At 40.9% G+C, this 20,464-nt stretch overlaps 1 protein-coding gene across 4 annotated transcripts in view; it reads left to right on the forward strand.

Annotated features, from left to right (window-relative positions):
• The window catches only part of ITPR2 (inositol 1,4,5-trisphosphate receptor type 2), a gene marked incomplete at both ends in the record, with an annotated part of 472,402 nt that overhangs the window by 213,045 nt on the left and 238,893 nt on the right, over positions 1–20,464 (forward strand). For all 4 annotated transcript variants that reach the window (XM_084254830.1, XM_084254833.1, XM_084254831.1 and 1 more), the window contains 3 exons: positions 5–205; positions 3,053–3,304; positions 5,824–5,949. In XM_084254830.1, the coding sequence (XP_084110956.1) occupies positions 5–205; positions 3,053–3,304; positions 5,824–5,949 (579 nt within the window). The remainder of the gene's footprint in view (positions 1–4; positions 206–3,052; positions 3,305–5,823; positions 5,950–20,464) is intronic.

A 20,464-nucleotide genomic window follows, 5' to 3' on the forward strand; every position in this document is an offset into this window, starting at 1 on the left:
GCAGCTCCTGGAGGCCGAGACCATGCGGCACATCTTCATGAACAATTACCACCTGTGCAGCGAGATCAGCGAGCGCGCCGTGCAGCACTTCGTGCGCTGCGTGGAGACGCACGGCCGCCACGTGGAGTACCTGCGATTTCTGCAGACCATCGTGAAGGCGGATGGTAAATACGTGAAGAAATGCCAGGATATGGTGATGACGGAGGTATGTTGTCCATCGCGTCTCCCCTGTCTGGCCTCAACAGTGCGTCCAAATGCGTGTTTGATTTAACTTAGAGTGAAAAATATCCATGACCACATAACTCGGGAAAAGAATCACGGGCACTTAAGCACAGAAGTGTTTTGCTTTAATCTAATGGAGCAACTTATCATTGATTGATTTTATCATTTTCTAAGAGTTTGTTTTTCTTTTTGGAAGAAGAGCAACGCCATGTAATTTCACTCCTCTGTGGAAGGTAAGGAAACAACAAAGGAGTAAACAAAACAAAACAAAAACAAACTGTGCCATTAGGCTATAAGGACAAAATAGTAGTGGTGACCAGAGAGAGGGAAGCTGGGGCTGTGGGTAAAAGGGGTTGGTTATGGAGGATGGGTCTGTGGGGAATGAAGGAGGTGGATACCGATGCTTCTGGACAGGGCCCTGTGCAGAAACCAATGTAATGTTATCAACCAGTGTGACCCGATAAAGCAAGCACATAGAGGAGGGGAAATGAAAAATAATATTTTTTTAATTTGTCATAGAGGTAACAAATCATCAACCCTCCCCCCACCCACCCTGCTCCCCCCAAAAAAAGAATTTGTATATATCAAAGTATTTTCAATAATGGATAAAATCCTATGATATGATAAGTTATTCTCATGACACCATGTAGAATAAAAGCAGCAATGTTTGAAATTTTTAAGTTTTCAATAATCTACCAAAGATGGAGGAAACTCTGCCTTTCCAGTGCCTTTATTGCTCTGCCTGAAATACAGAATGGGTGTTCTCTGCTATTTGTCAAAGGCTGTAAAGGGAATTACATTAACAGAAAGTACCCATCAGTGATTTATAAGTTGTAGAAACTTGGCTATTTAGGGTAAGTTTAAAATTTAAGGAAAACAAATGTTTGACATTAGGTGAGGTTGATGCAGTAAGTCAGCTACTAGGAAGCAGTACTACTCGGCAGCACTGGGGAATCTTTGAGCCAGTCTTTGAGCTTTGCTCTTTGACCTATGGTTCTCAGGAGGAAGGTAGGACTGCAATCACCTTTTAGATATGACTATGAAACAGCAGGTTATATTTACTTGAGGGGTTTCACAATTCTACATCTGAAACTTGGGAATGGGGATGATTTCTATATTGATACAATAAGAGACTATGTGTCACAGAGAAACCTAAAACTTAATTCAACTGAAAGCCTTGGACTTTTTTGAGATGTGTATTTTTGTGTTTATTCCCTTTCTTTTTTTACTGAGGTTACATTGGCTTACAACAATGTATCTGATTTATAGATATAGGCTCACACCTTCCAGGAGTTGCTACCACCCCCCCACACACCAAGACACCCACAGTCCTCCACCATAGTTCATGGGGACTGCTTCTCCCCCTCTTCTGGTAGCCTCAGTTTTATAGTCAGATTTCCAAAGCCTTGAATTTTTATTTATTTTTTAAAGATTTATTTATTTTTTAAAGATTTATTTATTTATTTATACAAGCACTGGGTACAATCAGAAGCACGGGAGGGTGAGAGAATTCACCAGAGGCAGAGCGGGGAACAGAACAGGCAGACTGATAAAGTACACTGCTGAGGGGAGCAGCAGGCACAGCAGGAGAAGTTTGCACGCCATGCGGGACCCTCGCTGGTGGCCGGGATCAAACTGGTGCTGCAGAGGCTGTGCACAGCTTTGCAGCCCAGTGCTCAACCACTGCGCCACCAGGGGAGGCCCAGCCTTGAATTTTAAATGTAAATTATTTTAAGGAACATGTTAAGCTTGTGAAATTTACCTTTTTCTTACCTAAATTTATATCCACATTAGTCCTTAACGAGACATGTGAGAATGAATTTCATTTTGTAGTATGACCCCCAACAAAAGAATTAAAATGGGAAAGAAGCAAATATTTAAGTTAGTCTCATGACACCAGGTGAGGTGTCTATGGAAAAAAAAATACTGCTAATATTTTTACACATATGTATATTCTCTTTCAATAAAATTTTCAAAGTAAGTCAATTAATTTGCATAAAGTTTAAATAGGTTAACAATTTAAATAAAACAATGAAAAAAATTATAAAAAGCTATGTAACCTACCAAAATATTTCTCCCTGGGGTTAGCAAATTAGTACTGGTAATATGTAGAAAATAAGTTATTGTGCTTTTGAGCAATAAAATTGCCACCTGCTGAAATTCTCCACTAAAATTATATAAACTAAACAGGAAGGAAAATTTATGTCCTGAAGCCCCCGCCTATTCATTTCTCTTTTTCCTGTTTTTTTTTTTTTTTTTTTTTTTTTAAGTCTCTCTCTATTCCTCACATCTCTGCTTTTACCTCTGTCCTCTGTGGATGCCCAGGGCACATGGAATTTCCAGATTTCTGTAGAGTTGCATGTCGTTCAATGTGCTTGCTTGTTCAGTCACTATAGGAAAGATGGGGCTATTTTATTCTGCTTTAGTGAAATTAGACTTAGGAACATTCTCATGCTTTGGCAGCAGAGTCTTCCAGCTGAAGTAGAGGGAAAGGGTTTTATGTTGCTGCAGGTTTAATTTTCTGGGTAGCTGCTCACTGATAAATAATCCATTCTTATCTATGTGACTCAATAATTTTGGGCACCTAATGCTGAGAGCATTTGCTCAGCACATGACCAGCGCCTTTGTACTTTCCTGCCTTGGTATTGTTCTGTTTTTACGACATTAACTCTCTTTTTACAGAGATGCTTGTGTTCTTAAAGCACGTTAGTCTTATGACACCAGGTGAAGAGTCTATGGAAAAAAATATTGTTAATATTTTTGCACATATGTATACTGGAAATAACAGCTGGATTAACACTTGGGGTGCTCTGTTCTCTCATCATTTCAGTTGATCAATGGGGGTGAAGATGTGCTGATATTTTACAATGATCGAGCATCGTTTCCCATCCTGCGCCATATGATGTGTTCAGAGAGAGACCGGGGGGATGAGAGTGGCCCCTTAGCCTACCACATCACACTTGTGGAGCTGCTGGCTGCATGCACAGAGGGCAAGAATGTCTACACTGAAATCAAGTGCAACTCCCTGCTGCCCCTGGACGACATAGTGAGGGTAGTGACCCACGATGACTGCATCCCCGAGGTAAGCCTGGCCAAGATCAATTTTTTTTAAGTGTGGAAGAACCAGAGGTACCCATACTTGTTTTTATAATGAGGCTATATATTTTTCCAAGGCAATGTAGTTAGCTGGATAATTAGAAATACTGAAAAGAGCAAGGAAAGTTTACCTTTTTAGTTCCACAGGAAGATATGAAAGACGATACACCATTTTAAAGAATAGCCACTGTTGGTTTACTGCAAGCTAGTCCACAGGAGGGTGCAATTCTGAGTATGGCAGTTTGTTCACACCGGAAGGTGGGTGTGGGGCCCCTCCTGTGTTCCCAAACATCACACAGATGCTTTGTGAACAGCTTATTGGCCTTGACAGGAACAGCTAGGGTAGTGCCTCGGGGTTGGGTCTTATTATAGGTCTACCTCGCTTTGTGGAATAGCTACCTCTTGAAAATACAGACATGCTTTTGGCTCTGTTCAAACATTACCTGTTGTTTGGCTCTGTTCAAACATGCTTTTGGCTCTGTTCAAACACCACCTATTGTTTGGCTCTGTTCAAACATCACAAACATCATCCCATGTCCTAGTTTAGCTCTGAGGAGAGGAAAAGAGCTCGTTAGGAACTGGTTGTCAGTGGGATTAGTGAGACTTACAGTACATTGTAATAATTTCTTTTTTGCTGTGGTAGGTGTTGTTAGTGTATCATGAATGTGTGACACATTGCCTATCCTATGATGTGAAACCAGATATCTAAATCACAGTAACTTGCAAAGGTGTCAGTTTAGGTTAGCCTTCAAAGATAGACTTCAAAGTGTATTTTTTGTGGAATTATTGATGTCGCCAAACAGGGATGCTTCATGCCTTGATTGGTTTGAAATAAGATGGCAGAGAGAGAGGCGTGTTGTAGTCATTGGACCCTGGCTCTATCCGCATTAGACAGGCGGGGACGCTCACCACTAACGAGGAAGTCTTTGTCTGCATTTGAAGTCTTGATTCTGTCTACACTGCTGCGCATGTGTGGCTCCCTCTGACATCACCCTACCTCATCCTTCACCTGCTTTGCTCCTCCGGATCCTTGGATCTCAAGTCAAGCCTTGCTTCTTCAAGGAAGACTGCCTGGTCTCCTTAAGAGAGTCTCTAAGAGCCTGCCATGTGAAATTGATGTTTGAGTTTTATTAGTTAGCAAAAGTCTGCAACCCTCACATCTTTTCCCAAGACAATAAGCTTGATGATGGGAAAAGTAGATCTGTTTCTGCTCATCATTACATCATCTAAGCCAGAAGATATATTTTGTAAGTGTATTTTCAATGAAGGAAAGAATGAGTCAGAATCCTGGGTCTGTTACCTCCTAGCTATGTGTCCGACTTCAGTGGGTGACTTTTGCTTACCTTCAATTTCCGCAATTTTAAAGTGAAAAAATTCTAGTGTGTACCTAGTAGGATTGTTGGAGGGTTAAATGAAATATCCCCTACGAAGTGCTGGAGGTGCCTGGTGAGGAATAAATACTGGTTGTTGTGAAGGTGATGTTCATCCTCACCGAGTGGCTCAGCGGTCTCCTTCCCTGGTCCTTGAAACCATTTCCCCATCACTGCAGGGTCTAGACCTCAGCCAACCAGACATAAGTTAAGGGGAAGGTAGCTGCCTGTGAGTTCCTCATGGTTCTATGTGTGCGGGGCGATTCATCAATTTTTCATTAAGGACGAAAGGGAGAGAGTAAGGGAGGAAGGAAAGAAAGAGAAGAAAATGAAAAACACAAACCATCATCCTACCCACTGCAGAAATGGTGTATGTTGGTGAGACTCATCCCTGTCCTTCATGCAGATTTTTGCTAAAGCTGGAATTTGTCTGTGTCTTAAAATAATATGTTTGTGTAGGTGTAAACTGTGATCCATTTCTTCTCAAAGAAGTAGTGATTAAATATTTTTGAATGACAACAAAGTGCTATTTAGTTAACACATTTAAACTTTCTGTTAGGATTCTGTTGGTAGCAAGGAATAGAAGCCTAACGCCACTAGTCTAAATTAAAAAGGAAACTTTATTGGCTCTTGAACTTGGGAATTTGAAGGATAATTTTAGGTTCAGATCGATCCTGAGGGTCAAGCAATGACAGATGCATTCCCACTCTCTCTCCCTTCTTCTTTGTGGTTTTGCCACTCTCCCTTCTGAGCATAATTCTTTTCCAGACACCTGGAGAAGATGCCTTCTTCTTGGAGTTTGGGTTTATCTTGTTCCATTTTAGCAATAAGGGGGTGGGGGGAGTGGGAGAGGAGAGGGAGCACTTTTGAGCCCTCATGTCTCAGAGTGCCTTGGTTTGAGTGAAGGAATCATTCTTGCACCTGCCCTGGGCCCTCGGGGCTGGAGTACTAGGTTATGTGTCCATCCCTGGCCCAGGGGTGGAGAGTCTTAGAAAACCAAGGGAAATGGGCCTGCCTGCCAGGAGGACACAAGACTTACTTCAGTCTACTAGAACTCACAGATTTTATTGAGCCTTTTGTAATTGATATTTGAAAATGAACAATAAACAAACTTTTGTATTTGAAATTCGTGCAGGTTAAAATTGCTTATGTGAACTTCGTTAATCATTGCTATGTCGATACTGAAGTAGAAATGAAAGAAATCTACACAAGTAACCACATTTGGAAATTATTTGAGAACTTCTTGGTGGACATGGCAAGGGTAAGTTACGTTTTGAACATTAACTACTAATGTAGTAAGATGGTAGAGATACACATTGACTCAACAGTAACAGCATCTGGATGAAAACTAGCAGTTAAACCTTTGATTTAATTCATTACATTTGCAAAGTTCAGATGTGATTCACAAGATTGTACATGACCCTGTGCAGAGTATATAGGAACAGAAAGTGTTATTCTGTCATGGATGGAATTTTAGTGGCCTTTTTACAGTAGACGTGTGCAGAGGGCAATTTATATTCAACCTCATATCATCAGTTTAATCACACCATGGATGGAAGAGCTCTAAGAGTCTTGCCTGTGGCCTTGGCACGGACCAGTTCCTGATGGAGCCACTCAGCACTTAGCATTGCTCCCCAATGTCTGTTTCAGGGTCTTCTTCAGATGCATACTCCAGTAGCTGACTCATCTGTTGTTTCCATAATGCCTGTCAGAATATATTCTGCTTTTTACTGAGTGTATTTCTTCTTGTTTGGCTTCTTTGGGGGCATTCGGGAGGACATATGAAGCTGGTTGGCATTTTGTAGTTATTATCCAGCAAATATTCTTTTTCCCTGATAATACAAAGTAAATGAATGAACCAAGAAAAGAAGGAAGAAATCTTTTTTTTTTTTTAACATTCCCTTTTTTTTTTTTTTTTAGATGTTCTACTTAAATTCATCTTACTTAGCAAATATATATGGTTCACTGTGTTCCAGGCTCTGTTTAAAGTTGGTACCACTATTCTTATTTTTTTTTTGGAAGATTTTTATTTATTTGTTCATGCATACAAGAGCTGGGGTACAGACCAGAGGTGCAGGGAGTGAGAGGATTCGTCAGAGACAGAGTGGGGAGCAGAACAGGTGGATTGACTGAAATACACTGCTGAGGGGAACAGCGGGTGAGACAGGAGAGGTCTGCTGCGCCATGTGGGTTACTCACTGGGCATGGCTTGAACTTGTGCTGCAGTGGCTGCGGATCGCTTCAGAGTGCTGAGACTTAACCCCTTGTGCCACATGGGAGGCCCCGCTATTCTTCTTTTTTTTTTTAATATTAAATTTTATTTTTATATTCCCCCATACAATTGCAAACGCCCCATTCTGACCCCAATCCTTCCCCTCCCGCCCCCCACCCCCCAAAAAGTGTCTCTGGTTCATAGTTTTTTGTTGATTTTGATTTTCACTTTCTTATATTCATTTTCCTGGTCCCTTATTTAAGTTTTCTAGATTCCTGCTATGAGTGAGACCATCCGGTATTTTTCTTTTTCTTTTTGGCTTATTTCGCTGAGCATGATCCCTTCCAGCGCCATCCATGTTGCTGCAAATTGCATGTGTTTATCTTTTTTGAATGCTGAGTAATATTCCATGGTATATATGTACCACATCTTCTTGATCCAGTCATCTATTTTTGGGCATTTGGGCTGTTTCCAAAGCTTAGCTATTGTAAACAGTGCTGCTATAAACATAGGGGTGCAGGTGCTCTTTGGAATTGATGTTTCTGTGTCCTTTGGGTAAATACCTAGGAGTGGAATTGCTGGATCATATGGAAGCTCTATGTTTAGTAGGTCCAGAAATCTCCACACAGCTCTCCATAGTGGTTGGACCAGTTTGCACTCTCACCAACAGTGCAGAAGAGTTCCTTTTTCTCCACACCCTCGCCAACATTTGTTGTTGCTAGTTTTTTTAATATGTGCCATTCTCACTGGCGTGAGATGGTATCTCATGGTAGTTTTGATTTGCATTTCCCTGATTACAAGTGATGTTGAACATTTTTTCATATGCCTGTTGGCCATTTGCATTTCCTCTTCAGAGAAGTTTCTTTTTAGCTCTTCTGCCCATTTTTTGACTGGATTATTTTCTTTGTTGTTGCTGAGTCTCATCAGCTCTTTGCAGATTATTGTGATCAGTCCTTTATCATTAGTGTTGGGTGCAAAAATGTTCTCCCAGTTGGTGGGGTTTCTCTTTGTTTTTGTTATTGTCTCTTTTGCTGTGCAGAAGCTCTTTAATTTGATGTAGTCCCAGCTGTTTATCTTTGTCTTCACTATCACTGCTTTGGGTGATGTGTCTGTAAAGATGTCTTTGATGTGCAAATCCCGTAGTGTTTTGCCTATATTTCCTTCTATGTATTTTATGATTTCAGGTCTTATGTCTAGTTCTTTAATCCATTTTGAGTTGATTTTTGTGTATGGTGTGAGGTAGTGGTCAAGCTTCATTCTTTTGCATGTAGCGACCCAGTTTTCCCAGCACCATTTATTGAACAAACTTTCTTTGCTCCAATGTATAGTCTTTGCTCCTTTGTCAAAGATTAGTTGACCATAAATCTGTGGGTTTATTTCTGGATTTTCTATTCGATTCCATTGGTCTGTATATCTGTTCTTGTTCCAATACCATGCAGTTTTGATGATTATGGCTTTGTAGTATAGTTTGAAGTCTGGGAGTGTGATGCCTCCATTTCCTTCTTTTTTTTCCCAGTAGAGCTTTGGCTATTCGGGGTTTTTGGTGATTCCATATGAATTTCATCAATAATTGTTCTATTTCTTTGAAGATTGCCATTGAGATTTTGATTGGAATAGCATTGAATCTGTATATTGCTTTTGGTAGGATGGCCATTTTAATAATGTTTATTCTTCCAATCCATGAGCAGGGGATGTCTTTCCATTTCTTTGTGTCTTCTTCTATTTCTTTTAACAGTGTTTTATAGTTTTCTTTGTATAGGTCCTTTACCTCTTTTGTTAGATTTATTCCCAAATATTTGATTTTTTTTGTTTCGATAATAAAAGGGGTGGTTTTTTTGATTTCTTCTTCTTTAGATTTATTGTTTGTGTATAGGAAGGCTACTGACTTTTGCGTGTTGATTTTGTATCCTGCCACTTTACTGAATTGATTGATGAGTTGAATTAGTTTTTCTGTGGAGATTTTGGGGTTCTCTATGTATATTATCATATCATCTGCAAATAGTGATAGTTTGACTTCTTCTTTTCCTATTTGGGTTCCTTGGATGTCTTTCTCTTGTCTTATTGCTCTGGCTAGGACTTCCAGTATTATATTGAAAAGCAGTGGTGAGAGTGGACATCCTTGTCTTGTTCCAGATCTTAATGGAATTGCTTTCAGCTTTTCACCATTGAGAATGATACTGGCTGTTGGCTTGTCATAGATGGCCTTTATGATGTTGAGGTATGTTCCTTGTATCCCAAGAATTTCAAGGGCTTTTATCATGAATGGGTGTTGCACTTTGTCGAAAGCTTTCTCAGCATCTATTGATATTATCATATGGTTTTTATATTTCTTTTTGTTGATGTGTTGGATAACGTTGATTGATTTTCGGATGTTAAACCATCCTTGTGCCCCTGGAATGAATCCAACTTGGTCGTGGTGAATTATCTTATGGATACATTGTTGGATTCTGATAGCTAAAATTTTATTGAGGATTTTTGCATCAGTGTTCATTAGGGAGATTGGCCTATAGTTTTCCTTTTTTGTGTTGTCCTTATTCGGTTTTGGTATTAGTGTAATATTGGCTTCATAGAACATGTTTGGTATTGTCCCTTCCTTCTCAATTTTTTGGAAGAGTTTGTGAAGGATAGGCACTAATTCGTCTCTGAATGTTTGGTAGAATTCATTTGTAAATCCATCAGGTCCTGGGCTTTTGTTTTTGGGGAGGTTTTTGATTACCATTTCAATTTCGCTGCTTGTAATTGGTCTGTTTAGGTGTTCTATTTCTTCTTTATCTAGCTTTGGGTGATTGTAGAGTTGTAGGAATTTGTCCATCTCCTCTAGATTGTTGAACTTGTTTCCATATAACTGTTCATAGTAGTTACTGATTATTCTTTTGATTTCTGCTGTGTCCGTTGTGATTTCTCCTCTTTCATTTATGATCCTGTGTATTTGTGCTTTCTCCCTTTTTTCCTTTGTGAGCCTGGCTAGGGGTTTGTCTATTTTATTGATTTTTTCAAAGAACCAGCTCTTGGTTTCATTGATCTTTTGGATTGTTTTTTTAGTTTCAATTTCATTTATTTCTGCTTTGGTTTTTATTATTTCTTTTCTTCTACTGGTTTTGGGGTTTTTTTGTTGTTCTTTTTCTAGATCTTTGAGCTTCGAGATTAGGTTGTTTCTTTGAGTTCTTTCTTGTTTCTTGATGTGAGCTTCTATTGCTATATATTTTCCTCTTATTACTGCTTTTGCTGCATCCCATACATTTAGGATATTAGTGTCCTCCTTGTCATTCAATTCAAAGAATTTTTTAATTTCTTCTTTGATCTCCTCGTTAGCCCAGTGGTCTTCCAGTAGTGTGGCTTTTAATCTCCATGAGGTAGGATAGTTCCTTGCCTTCTTTTTATGATTTATTTCTAGTTTGATGCCTTCGTGGTCAGAAAAGATGGTTGGTATGATTTCAATCTTGGTGTATCTGTTGATGTTTGTCTTGTGCCCCAGTATGTGATCGATCATGGAGAATGATCCGTGTGCGCTTGAGAAAAATGTGTACTCCGTTTTTTTTGGGGTTTAGTGTTCTATAGATGTCTGTTAAGCCCAAATGCTCTAGGTCCTTATTTAGAGCTTTAGTTTCTTTACTTATTTTTTGTCTTGTTGATCTATCTATTGTTGATAGTGGTGTGTTGAAGTCTCCCACTACGTATGTGTTTTCTCTGATGTCTGTTTTCAGAGAGGACAACAGTTGTCTGATATATTTTGGTGCTCCTTTGTTTGGTGAGTATATGTTAATGAGTGTTATTTCTTCTTGAAGTATTGTCCCCTTAATCATAATGTAGTGACCATTGGGGTCTCTTTTTATTTTTTTGAGTTTGAAGTCTGTTTTATCTGATATAAGTATAGCTGTTCCTGCTTTCTTTTTTGGCCCATTTGCTTGTAGGATTGTTTTCCATCCTTTGACTTTGAGCCTACTTTTATCTTTTGTAGCTAAATGTGTTTCCTGGAGACAGCAAAAGGTTGGGTTTTGTTTCTTAATCCAGGCTGCAACTCTGTGTCTTTTTATTGAAGAGTTTAGTCCATTTACATTTAGAGTTAATATTGATATGTTAGCATCTGTATTTGCCATTATGTTTGTCTTTCCTTTGATTTTATTTATTCTTTTAATAACTTTTTTTTTTTTTTTTGGTCTTCTTTCGTTGTTATTCGTCCCTCTGAGGTTCTGGTTTTAGGATTCCTTGTAGTATTTTTTGGAGTGGGGGTTTATTCGTAATGAAATTCTGGAGTTTCTCTTTGTCTGGGAAGGTCCATATTCTTTCTTCATGGAGGAAAGAGAGCTTTGCGGGATAGAGTATTCTTGGTTGGCATCTGTTTTCTTGGAGTCTGTTGACTATGTCCCTCCACTCTCTCCTTGCCCGTAGTGTTTCTTCAGAGAAGTCTGATGTCAGCCTGATTGGTTTTCCTTTGAATGTTATCTGTTTCTTCTCTCTTGTCAGCTTCATTATTTTTTCCTTGTCCTGGATTCTTGGGAGCTTTACTATTATGTGTCTTGCTGTGTTTTTCCTTTCGTCGTGGAAGTTTGGTGTTCTTCTTGCTTCTTGTATATCAATTATCAGCTCCTTCTTCGCATTTGGGAAGTTCTCTTCAATTATCTCCTGGAATATTTTCTCTGTTCCTACATCTCTCTCCTCTCCTTCTGGAATTCCTATAACTCTTATATTTCCTTTCCTCATGGAGTCAGATAGTTCCCGAAGTCTTTCTTCATTCTTTTTCCTTCGTACTTCTCTTTCCTTTTCTGTTTTGGTTCTTTATATTTCTGCGTCTTCAAGAGAACTTATTTGTTCTTCCATTTCATCTATTCTGCTTTCCTTGCTTTTCCCGGAGTTCTTTAGTTCCTCCATTAATCTTTGATCTCCTGCATTTCTTTTACTTCCCTCTTTAGGGACTCAATTTCATTCTTCTGACCATTGTTTTCCCTCTTTAGGGACTCAATTTCCTTCTTCTGATCTATCACTTTTTTAATCATGGCAATTTTAAATTCTCTTTCTGGAAGGCTCAGAAGTTCTTCCAAGTTGCTGTCGTTGCAATCTGGGGAGTGGTTTTCTTTTTGTGGTGTGCGTCTTTCCTGAGGAGTTGTTCGGTTGCGTGTGGTTCTTCTACTCCCTACTGTCTGTTTTCTAAGTTGTCGTATGCGTTGGGACACTGTGTTGCTCGGACTGAATGGCATCTTGGGTGAACTTCTCCGCTCCCCTCTGGCTCTTCCAGGAGCCATCTGTCTTCTGGGGGAGCTTTCTGCTGGTTTTAGGCAGTTTTTACTGAAGAAATGTCCCTGTTCTCAAATGGCGAAGCGGGATGCAGTCCCTGCCCCTCCGGTTTCAGGCACACTCTTCTGCGCACCCGGTCTGCCCCGGACGTGGGTGCCTGCTCCCTCTGTGGGCTCAGACTGCTGGTCGGAAGGGGCCTGGCGTGGGCTAACTTCCCGGCTGGCCACTGGGTCCTCTAGAAGCCTTCTGCCCTTTTCAAGCAGTCTTAAGAAATTTCCTGTTCTATGGGGTGTTAGTGACTTTTTTTTTCCTGGTCGCTAGGTGGCGCCAGAGATATCTCCTATTGTCCTTGGGGGGCTGTTTTTCGCCTCCCCCCACCCCGTGGGACAGGGAACAGAGCGGGAATGTTAGGGTACACCTCAATAGCTTTGGGGTGCTGTGTCTGCCTTGTGCCCCACCGTCATGGAGAACCCACGCCCCGAATTTTCGTGCCCCGGATCTCAGTTCAAAGTCCTCAGTTCCAGGAAGCGGGCTGTAGCCCAGTTCAGTGGTGCGGGAATGGCGCCTTTTGCACCGCTCCCGTGCCTGGGTGCCTGGTTCCTGCTTACTCAGGGAGGGACCTTCACCTCAGTGAGGACCTCTGCGCGTCTCCCCGCAAGCCTAGGTCGTCTCCCCGCAAGCCTAGGTCGCAGGTGCGGGGACCTGGGCAGCCACGATCCCGGTCTGCACTTGCTTTTCAAGTGCGCAAGCTTACCGGCAGCCTGGGCTGTGTGCGCGTCTCCCGGGGTCTTTCGATTCCCTTTTTTTTAAAGATTTATTTATCCATGCATACAAGAACCAGAGTATAAGCCAGATGTGCCGGAGGGTGAGAGGATTCACCAGAGACAGAGCAGGGAACAGAACAGATAGATTGACCGAAATACACTGGTGAGGGGAGCAGCGGGCGAGACACGAGAGGTCTGCTGCACCATATGGGTATCTCGCCATCCAGCCAGGATCGAACCTGCGCTGCAGAGGCTGTGGACAGCTTCACAGCTGCGCTCAACCACCTGCACCACCAGGGGAGGCCCAGGAAGGAATCATCTTGACAAGCAGCACTTAATTTTAGTTAGCACTTCTGGCCTTTTTTCCCCTAACACATTGAGTTATCATCAGGTCCAGAGTCTATATTTTGACATTGTTCATCTTTTTTAGTTTTCCCATTAAGTTACGGGACCTGATGTTCAAACAAGTGCTTCACCAATAGAAGGCCACTCTTGAGGCCACTTAAGAATTGTGCAGGCCCATCCCAGTCCTCTGGCTTCCTGCGTTTCTCAGCCCTGGCCGCTGTGCGTGAACCTCCTTTGAGTGTTTTTGGAGGAGAGGGATTTGCGAGAGTTTCTTTTCCACTGGATTACAGATGTGTGCTCACTGTTCCCCAAGAGCTTTCCTCCAACCTTTCTGGAAGGAGATATGGCCGTGGAGATCCAATAAACATTGACTTGACTGTAGACCAGACATTCAAAAACAGTCTTGGCAAACATGTCAGTCCTGTCCAGGAACTCTTGTTCACTCAAGGTTTGCAGGTGAAAATGCTTTTTGCCTTTGGCGTGATGCAGAGAGCGCTGTCTGCACTGTGTCCAGGCCAGCGTGAAGCATTGTGGCCACTGCTTTACTACCTGCTGTAGAACTAAAAGCCACACATTACCTGTCTCAGGTAGACCTGCCCCTGTGCAGAAATCATTCTGTTTTATCGGGACTTGTGTGACACTCATATTTACCCCCCAGAGCTTGGGGGGGCCTGCAGATCTGAAGGGCTATGAGTATCTCCAGAGACCTTGAAGTCAGTGATGGTTTCTGTGCCGATGACTGTGCTAAAAAAGGACACGTGAGGGAAGATATTAAAAAGATTATAGCTGTTTAACTGATTTCCACGGTGCTACAGACTAAGGACAAACTTGAAAAAGACCAAGGTCACAGTCTAGGCAGCATGAGCTGTAAAGCTAAAAGGATTTTTATTTTTTAAACCAAACAGAAGGCTGATCATCACTGCCAGTGGAACTGCCTTGGAAACACTGTCCATAGGTGTGTTCATAGGGCTAAGGTATATAAGGGCTTTAAAAACAATTACACATGTAGAAAGAAGCTTTCATTTACCTTGATTTAGTAGACAATGTTATTTTTACATAAAGGCTAGGCAATTTCAAGATCTTACTGGTCTATTCACTCTTGTCCAGCCTCATCCACTTAGCTCCACTGCCAAAACTACTTTTCTCTTTTTTTCTGGTTTCCCTCTTGTTTACCTATAAAAGCAGCAGCCCCCTTACCTTCTCATCAAAGATGCCATGAACCCTTCCTATAGAAAGGGAGGGTCAGGAAGCCTGACTGCTCCATTTCTGCCCTTTTCTTTTTCCCCTTGAGGTGACATTAAGGAAGCACCATATACTTTCAAATTCAAGTTACAAAAATTGGTTAACTAAGTAGAAGATGGCCTGCTGTTGAGAGGAGCAGTAGTCCTTGACATTGTGGGAGTGTCTGAATTATCTGGAGGGTTGTTAAAGCATAGGTGGTTTGCCCCCCCACCCCCGCCCGTCCCTCAGAGTTTCTGCAGTACACATTAGCTTCCTTTTGAAGATGTCCCCAATTTTGCTATCAGTTTCAAGATTCTGTATGACCAGCACTGCTCTGTGTGACGTGCTGCGGGATGAAATTTGACCCAGAAGTGACTTGGAGGTGCAGCTAACAGAGTTGGGTGGTGGTCCTGGCCATTTTCACTTCCACCGCTTAAGCTATTTTCTCCTTTCACTCACTTACCAAATGGTGAGTGATGGAGGAAAGGGGTAATGTGTATGTTCTTAGAAATGTACTTTCCAAGTTCTTTAATTTGGCAGAATTGAAGAGTTTTCTTTTGCTTGATTATTTGATTCCATAATTTCCTTGGCTTTCTTACATTGATAAAGTCCCTGAAAAGTCTCATTTTGTAGGGTTCTTTGTATATGGCCATATTGGTAGCATCTCAGGGAAGTGAAGAAACAAAGTATTCCGTAATCTTCATGTGTTCTCTTTCATTTCTCTCTCTTTTTTTTTAAAGTTTGATTTATTTATACAAGCACTGGGGTACAGCCCATAGGCGCGGGAGGGTGAGAGAATTCAGCAGAGACAGAGAGGGTCGCAGAACAGGCAGATGGACCGAAAACACTGCTGAGGGGAGCAGTGGGCAAGACAGATGTCTGCCGCACCCTGAGGTTATCTCCCTGGCCAGCTGGGAATCGAACCCACACTGCTGGGACAGAGGCTGGGACAGCTTCGCAGAGCTGTGCTCAACCTGCTGTGCCACCAGGGAGGCCTCTCTTTCATTTCTTAATGTTCATGCTGAATTATAGTGGTGGTACCATGTGGCGTGAATATGCATATCCCCACTTGTGAATACTGGAGTGTGTCAGACTCAGGCCTTTGCCTTGCTCCTCTCTCTGTCTGCAGCCTCTTTGCTGACCTCATCGTCTAAGGCCAGGCAATCCCTTGATCCTGCCTTACATGTGTACCTGCCTCCACAACATCTCCACTCTGCTGTCAGGCCTCCTTGTGCACTCCCATGCCCAGCGGCAAAAGAATTCCTTGTCAAGTCTTTGATATCTCAGTAAATGACAATTTTACTATTTAATCCAGGCATTCAGGCCAAAATAAAAAAATTTCATAAGTGTAAATCTTACTTTCTTACACTGTTTCCCATCTTTAGCAAAGTCTGTAAGCACTCATCTGAAAAGACTCAGAATCTGACTGCTTCTGAGCGCTTGTATCACTACCTGCTCAGGGGTATCATTAATTCTCAAAATCTGGATTATTGCAGTTATCTCACCCATTTTCCTGCTTTCACTCTGTCCTCTCTCTCTCTCTTCTCCAAATAGCAGCCATATGATGGGGAACAGATGAAGAAGATGTGGGTCCAGGTCACTCCTCTGCTCAGTTTCTCTTGGAGTAAAGCCCCTACATGATTCTACTTCTCCCGTCTCCCCCATTTCCTTCCCCGGCCCTTTTGTTCTCCCCTAGTGAGTGTTCTGTCCACCTTGTGGTGCAGACACTGTCTGTAGCACCTTTGCATTTGTGCAGGGTGTTCATCCCCCAGCTATGCCTATGGCTTCTTTCCTCTCTTTCCAGGTTGCTGCTTAAGCATTTCAGAGGGGCCTCCACTGGTCTCCATGGGTAAAGCTGCAACCTCTTCCCTCTGCGCTCCCTTCACTGGCTTCATTTTCTTCTTAGAACTTAACCCCACCTGACATTCTGGTGTGTTTGTTTTTGTTTCTACCGCAGCAAATGAAGGCAGCGATTTTGTCTGTTGGGTTCACTGCCATGACCTGACCTCGACTTGGTCCACACATAAGGGATACTTGTACAAACTTGTGGAATAAATGCATGAATAAATAGTGTCTGAAGTTAAAAATATTTAAGGAATGAATTTCTAAATATTCTCAGTGTGGTCTTAGCATAGATGCAAGTGAGCATATCAACACAATGAAATGAATAGCCAGAAGCAGGGTTTGAGATATGCAAGAGATGAACACGCAATGAAGAATTTATCACTTCTTGGTAGGGAAGCTATTGGTTATTTATTTCCAGGAATCAACAAGCATTTTCTGTAAAGAGCACGATAGTTTCTGTTTCAACTTTTCATGCCACTGTCACATCTGGTGTAGCAGTGACGGGGCAAAAGAGCCACAAGTTAAATGTAAATGAATGCACATGGTTAGATCTGACCCATAGACCATAGATCTGCCCCTGGATTATTAAATTAATAATATATACTTGTGTATATACAGTATGTATGGTTCATTATATTTATAATAATATAAACTCCACTAGGTTAGTGATTGTTACATATTCTCTTTACTGACGGAGTGATCCCAGGTACATAGAACATTCTTAGCATGGAATAGCCATTCAACAAAAAATTGTTGATTTGAACTAAATCAAAATAACATTTGAGGGCACTGATTATTTATTGTAAAATAAACTCAGCTCTTAAACTCATGTCATATAATACTGTAAATTGCAATAGATATAGGGATAAATGTGAAATGGTAAAAATGGATGGAAATGTTGGTGTATATCTGTCTTTAGATAAGAATGCTCTTTCTTAAACATAGAAGCAGTGGATGAAATGAGTTAAGAAAAAAAAAAGACATTTCACTATTTAAAAGTTTAAATAGAAAAATTTGTTTCAAAATTTAAAACTTAAATAAATAAAACATCATAAAAATGTAAGAGCATCAAAATAGAAAGTTACTGCACATTTAAAAAATGCTAATAACCTTTATTAGCATTAATTAATTAGCATTTATTAATCTATAAGATGTCTGCAGATATATTGGTACAAATAAGATCCAATTTCCTACCATCCATTCTTGTTGGAAGAGTAAAAAGATAAAAGTACAAAGGTAATATTAAATGTTGGTTTACATACCTTACTGAGAGAGTAAATTTATGCCACATTTCTGAAAACATTTTGATAATACATTTGAAAGTCTTTCTGTCTTTTCAATGTGTCAAATAGTTTGTCTTCCAAGAATTTGTCCTCAGGAAATAATTAGAAATGATATCAAGGATTTATAGTCAAAGAAGTTCAACATACTTTTATAATAATACAGTGGGAAATAATTTAAATATTTAATGATAGTGAAATAGTTCATTAAATTATGATACAAGATTGATGTTATAGTCACCAAGGTTATATTTAATAACTGTACATAATGTACATATTATTCAGGTTTCATTTGAAAATGGTTTAGAGGGATTGAACCATCTGTAGATGACAAATTACGAGCATTAATTGACTACTTGAAGAGTGTCCTGCCTCATTAGCAGTGTCAGAAATGCAAAATAAAATAACTTTTAGGCAACATTAAATAGAGAAATATGGTAATATGCAGAGATAGCAGCCGTTCCAGCAGGATGCAGGGGGCATGCTGCAGATACCTAAGCGGGTTAAAGGGAGCAAGGAGAGACGGGAGCACCCAGGAAGCACCCAGCAAATGGACTGTGCAGAGCTGTTTCCACAGACCTGTAGGAGAAAGGGGAGCATCAGGTTACTCCTGGAGGAGCAGCACCCAGAGCCATAGACACTGCTGAGCTTTTATAAGGAGAGGGAGAGGGGACCAAGCAGAGTCCGAGCAGGTACCTGACTTCTTTGCTTGAGCTCTGGTCTCCTGCCACAGCCTCCTGCAAGCTGAACCCAAACAGAGCCCGGGCACTAGTTGGTGGTAATGAGGGCACAGCCTACGTACCCAGACAGGTTGTTGATAGCATTGCCAATTTATTATTTTAGAGGATCAGTCCCACGAATAGTCTAAAACTGTATACCCACATCTGGTGATTCCTTTTTAGGTGAAATATATCCAAAAAATCTGAAAGCTAAAATAGCAGTTTTGCACAATTCTTTATAATAGCAAAAAATAAAAAAAAAAGAAATTATGTAAAAGACTAACAAAAAGGAAGTAACTAAGAAAACACTAAAATGATTTGTATTTTTGGTTGTATGCATTTCAGCTCATTCCAAAAATGAATTAAAGCTTGATGATGCATTAAGATGGTAGAATAAATATAGCCTCTAAAAACAAGTGTTTAGATAATGATGTACAGTGGAATGTCTTAGGGGAAATAGTGGTATGTAAATAATATGTACAAATAGATCAAAATTTGAAAAGAATGGGTATTACACATAAAAAGTTGACTAAGTGTGATGTAATTTTATTTGAGTTGGATTCAGTCTTTATTAGAAAGAGGTGGACAGAGTGGGGAGCAGAACAGGCAAATCTACTCACATACACTACTGAGGGGAGCAGTGGGTGAGGCAGGAGAGGTCTGCTGTGCCATGTGGGTTAGCTGCCTGGCTGAGGATCGAACTGGTACCACAGTGGCTGGCAATAGGTTGATAACATGGAGACTTTAACTCCTGTGCCACTACGGAGGCCCTGTTTTGAAGATTTTAATAAGACAAGTGGCTGCTTACAGCTTGTCTCTGCATGTTATCAGAGGATGCAAAGCTCTGGAGGTGAATATATAACCCATCTGTGGCAGGAAAAGCATTTTGAAAAATTACAAGAATTTCTTGTACAAGTAAATTGAGGAAGAAGTTCCACATAGCTTTGTAAATAGAGACTTATCTTTCCCCAGGATTTTGAGGAAAGTCTTTATCTCAAAATAGATTTCATTTTTTAATCAATGACTAAAGCAGATTTCTGGGTGGTTCTTTAGCAAAGGTGCAGGTGCCGGTAGTGCACTGTGATTGCATCATGGCTCCAGAGGGTGCCACACCATTGTGTGAATGTCACTGGGTGCCAGGGTTATTTGGGCTGCTTAGGGCAAGGCTAGTTTGCTGCCTATTCAATTCAACTTCAGTATGTTTTCATCTGACATAACAGAAAATTCCCTTCACAAGCCAGTGCTGGAAAGATAGTAAACTAAATAAAACCGGCTTCCTATCTGTCATGGGAAAATCAATTTGACATTAGTTTCATGCTCACAACAGATTTTATTTATTTATTTTTTATTATTTTTTTAAAGATTTATTTTATTTATACAAGAACCGGGGTACAGGCCACATGTGTGAGAGAGTAAGAGGATTCACCAGAGACAGAGCGGGGTACAGAACAGGCAGACCGACAAAATACACTGCTGAGGGGAGCAGTGGGTGAGACAGGAGAGATCTACTCACCATGTGGGTTGCTCCGAGACTGGCGGGAATTGAACCAGCACAGCAGAGGCTGTGGACAACTTCACAGTGTGGCACTCAACTGCCTGTGCCACCAGGGAGGCCCCCACAATAGATTTTAATCCTAGGTTAGATGTTCCACTAATATAGGTAATATTAACCTAAAACAAAAGGAGTTATTTCTTATTCTTTTGAGTTCTTTCCTTTTAAAAATAATTGATTCACAAATATTAATTGACTATCTTGTGTATGCCAGACTCTACATTACATGCTGGGGCAGTAACTAAATGATGACATAGTTTATTTCCTTTCGTTGCCTGTTCTTTATAATTATCTAAATTTTAACACCTGACAGGAAGGTGTTTTTTTTTTTTTTAAGACTTATTTATTTATGCATACAAGAGCTGGGGTGTAGGCCAGAGGTGCAGGGGGTGAGAGGATTCACCAGAGAGAGAGTGGGGAGCAGAACAGACACACTGCTGAGGGGAGCAGTGGATGAGACAGGAGAGGTCTGCTGCGCCATGTGGGTTAGCTCTGTGGCAAGGGATTGAACTTGTGCTGCAGTGGCTGTGGATAGGTTCATAGTGCTGAGACTTAACTGCTTGCACCACCAGGAAGGAGACGTGACCCAGAAGCAAAGCAAACCTT

Source organism: Talpa europaea (genome assembly GCF_964194135.1).
Source record: "Talpa europaea genome assembly, chromosome: 15".
In the NCBI taxonomy this organism is placed as follows: domain Eukaryota; kingdom Metazoa; phylum Chordata; class Mammalia; order Eulipotyphla; family Talpidae; genus Talpa; species Talpa europaea.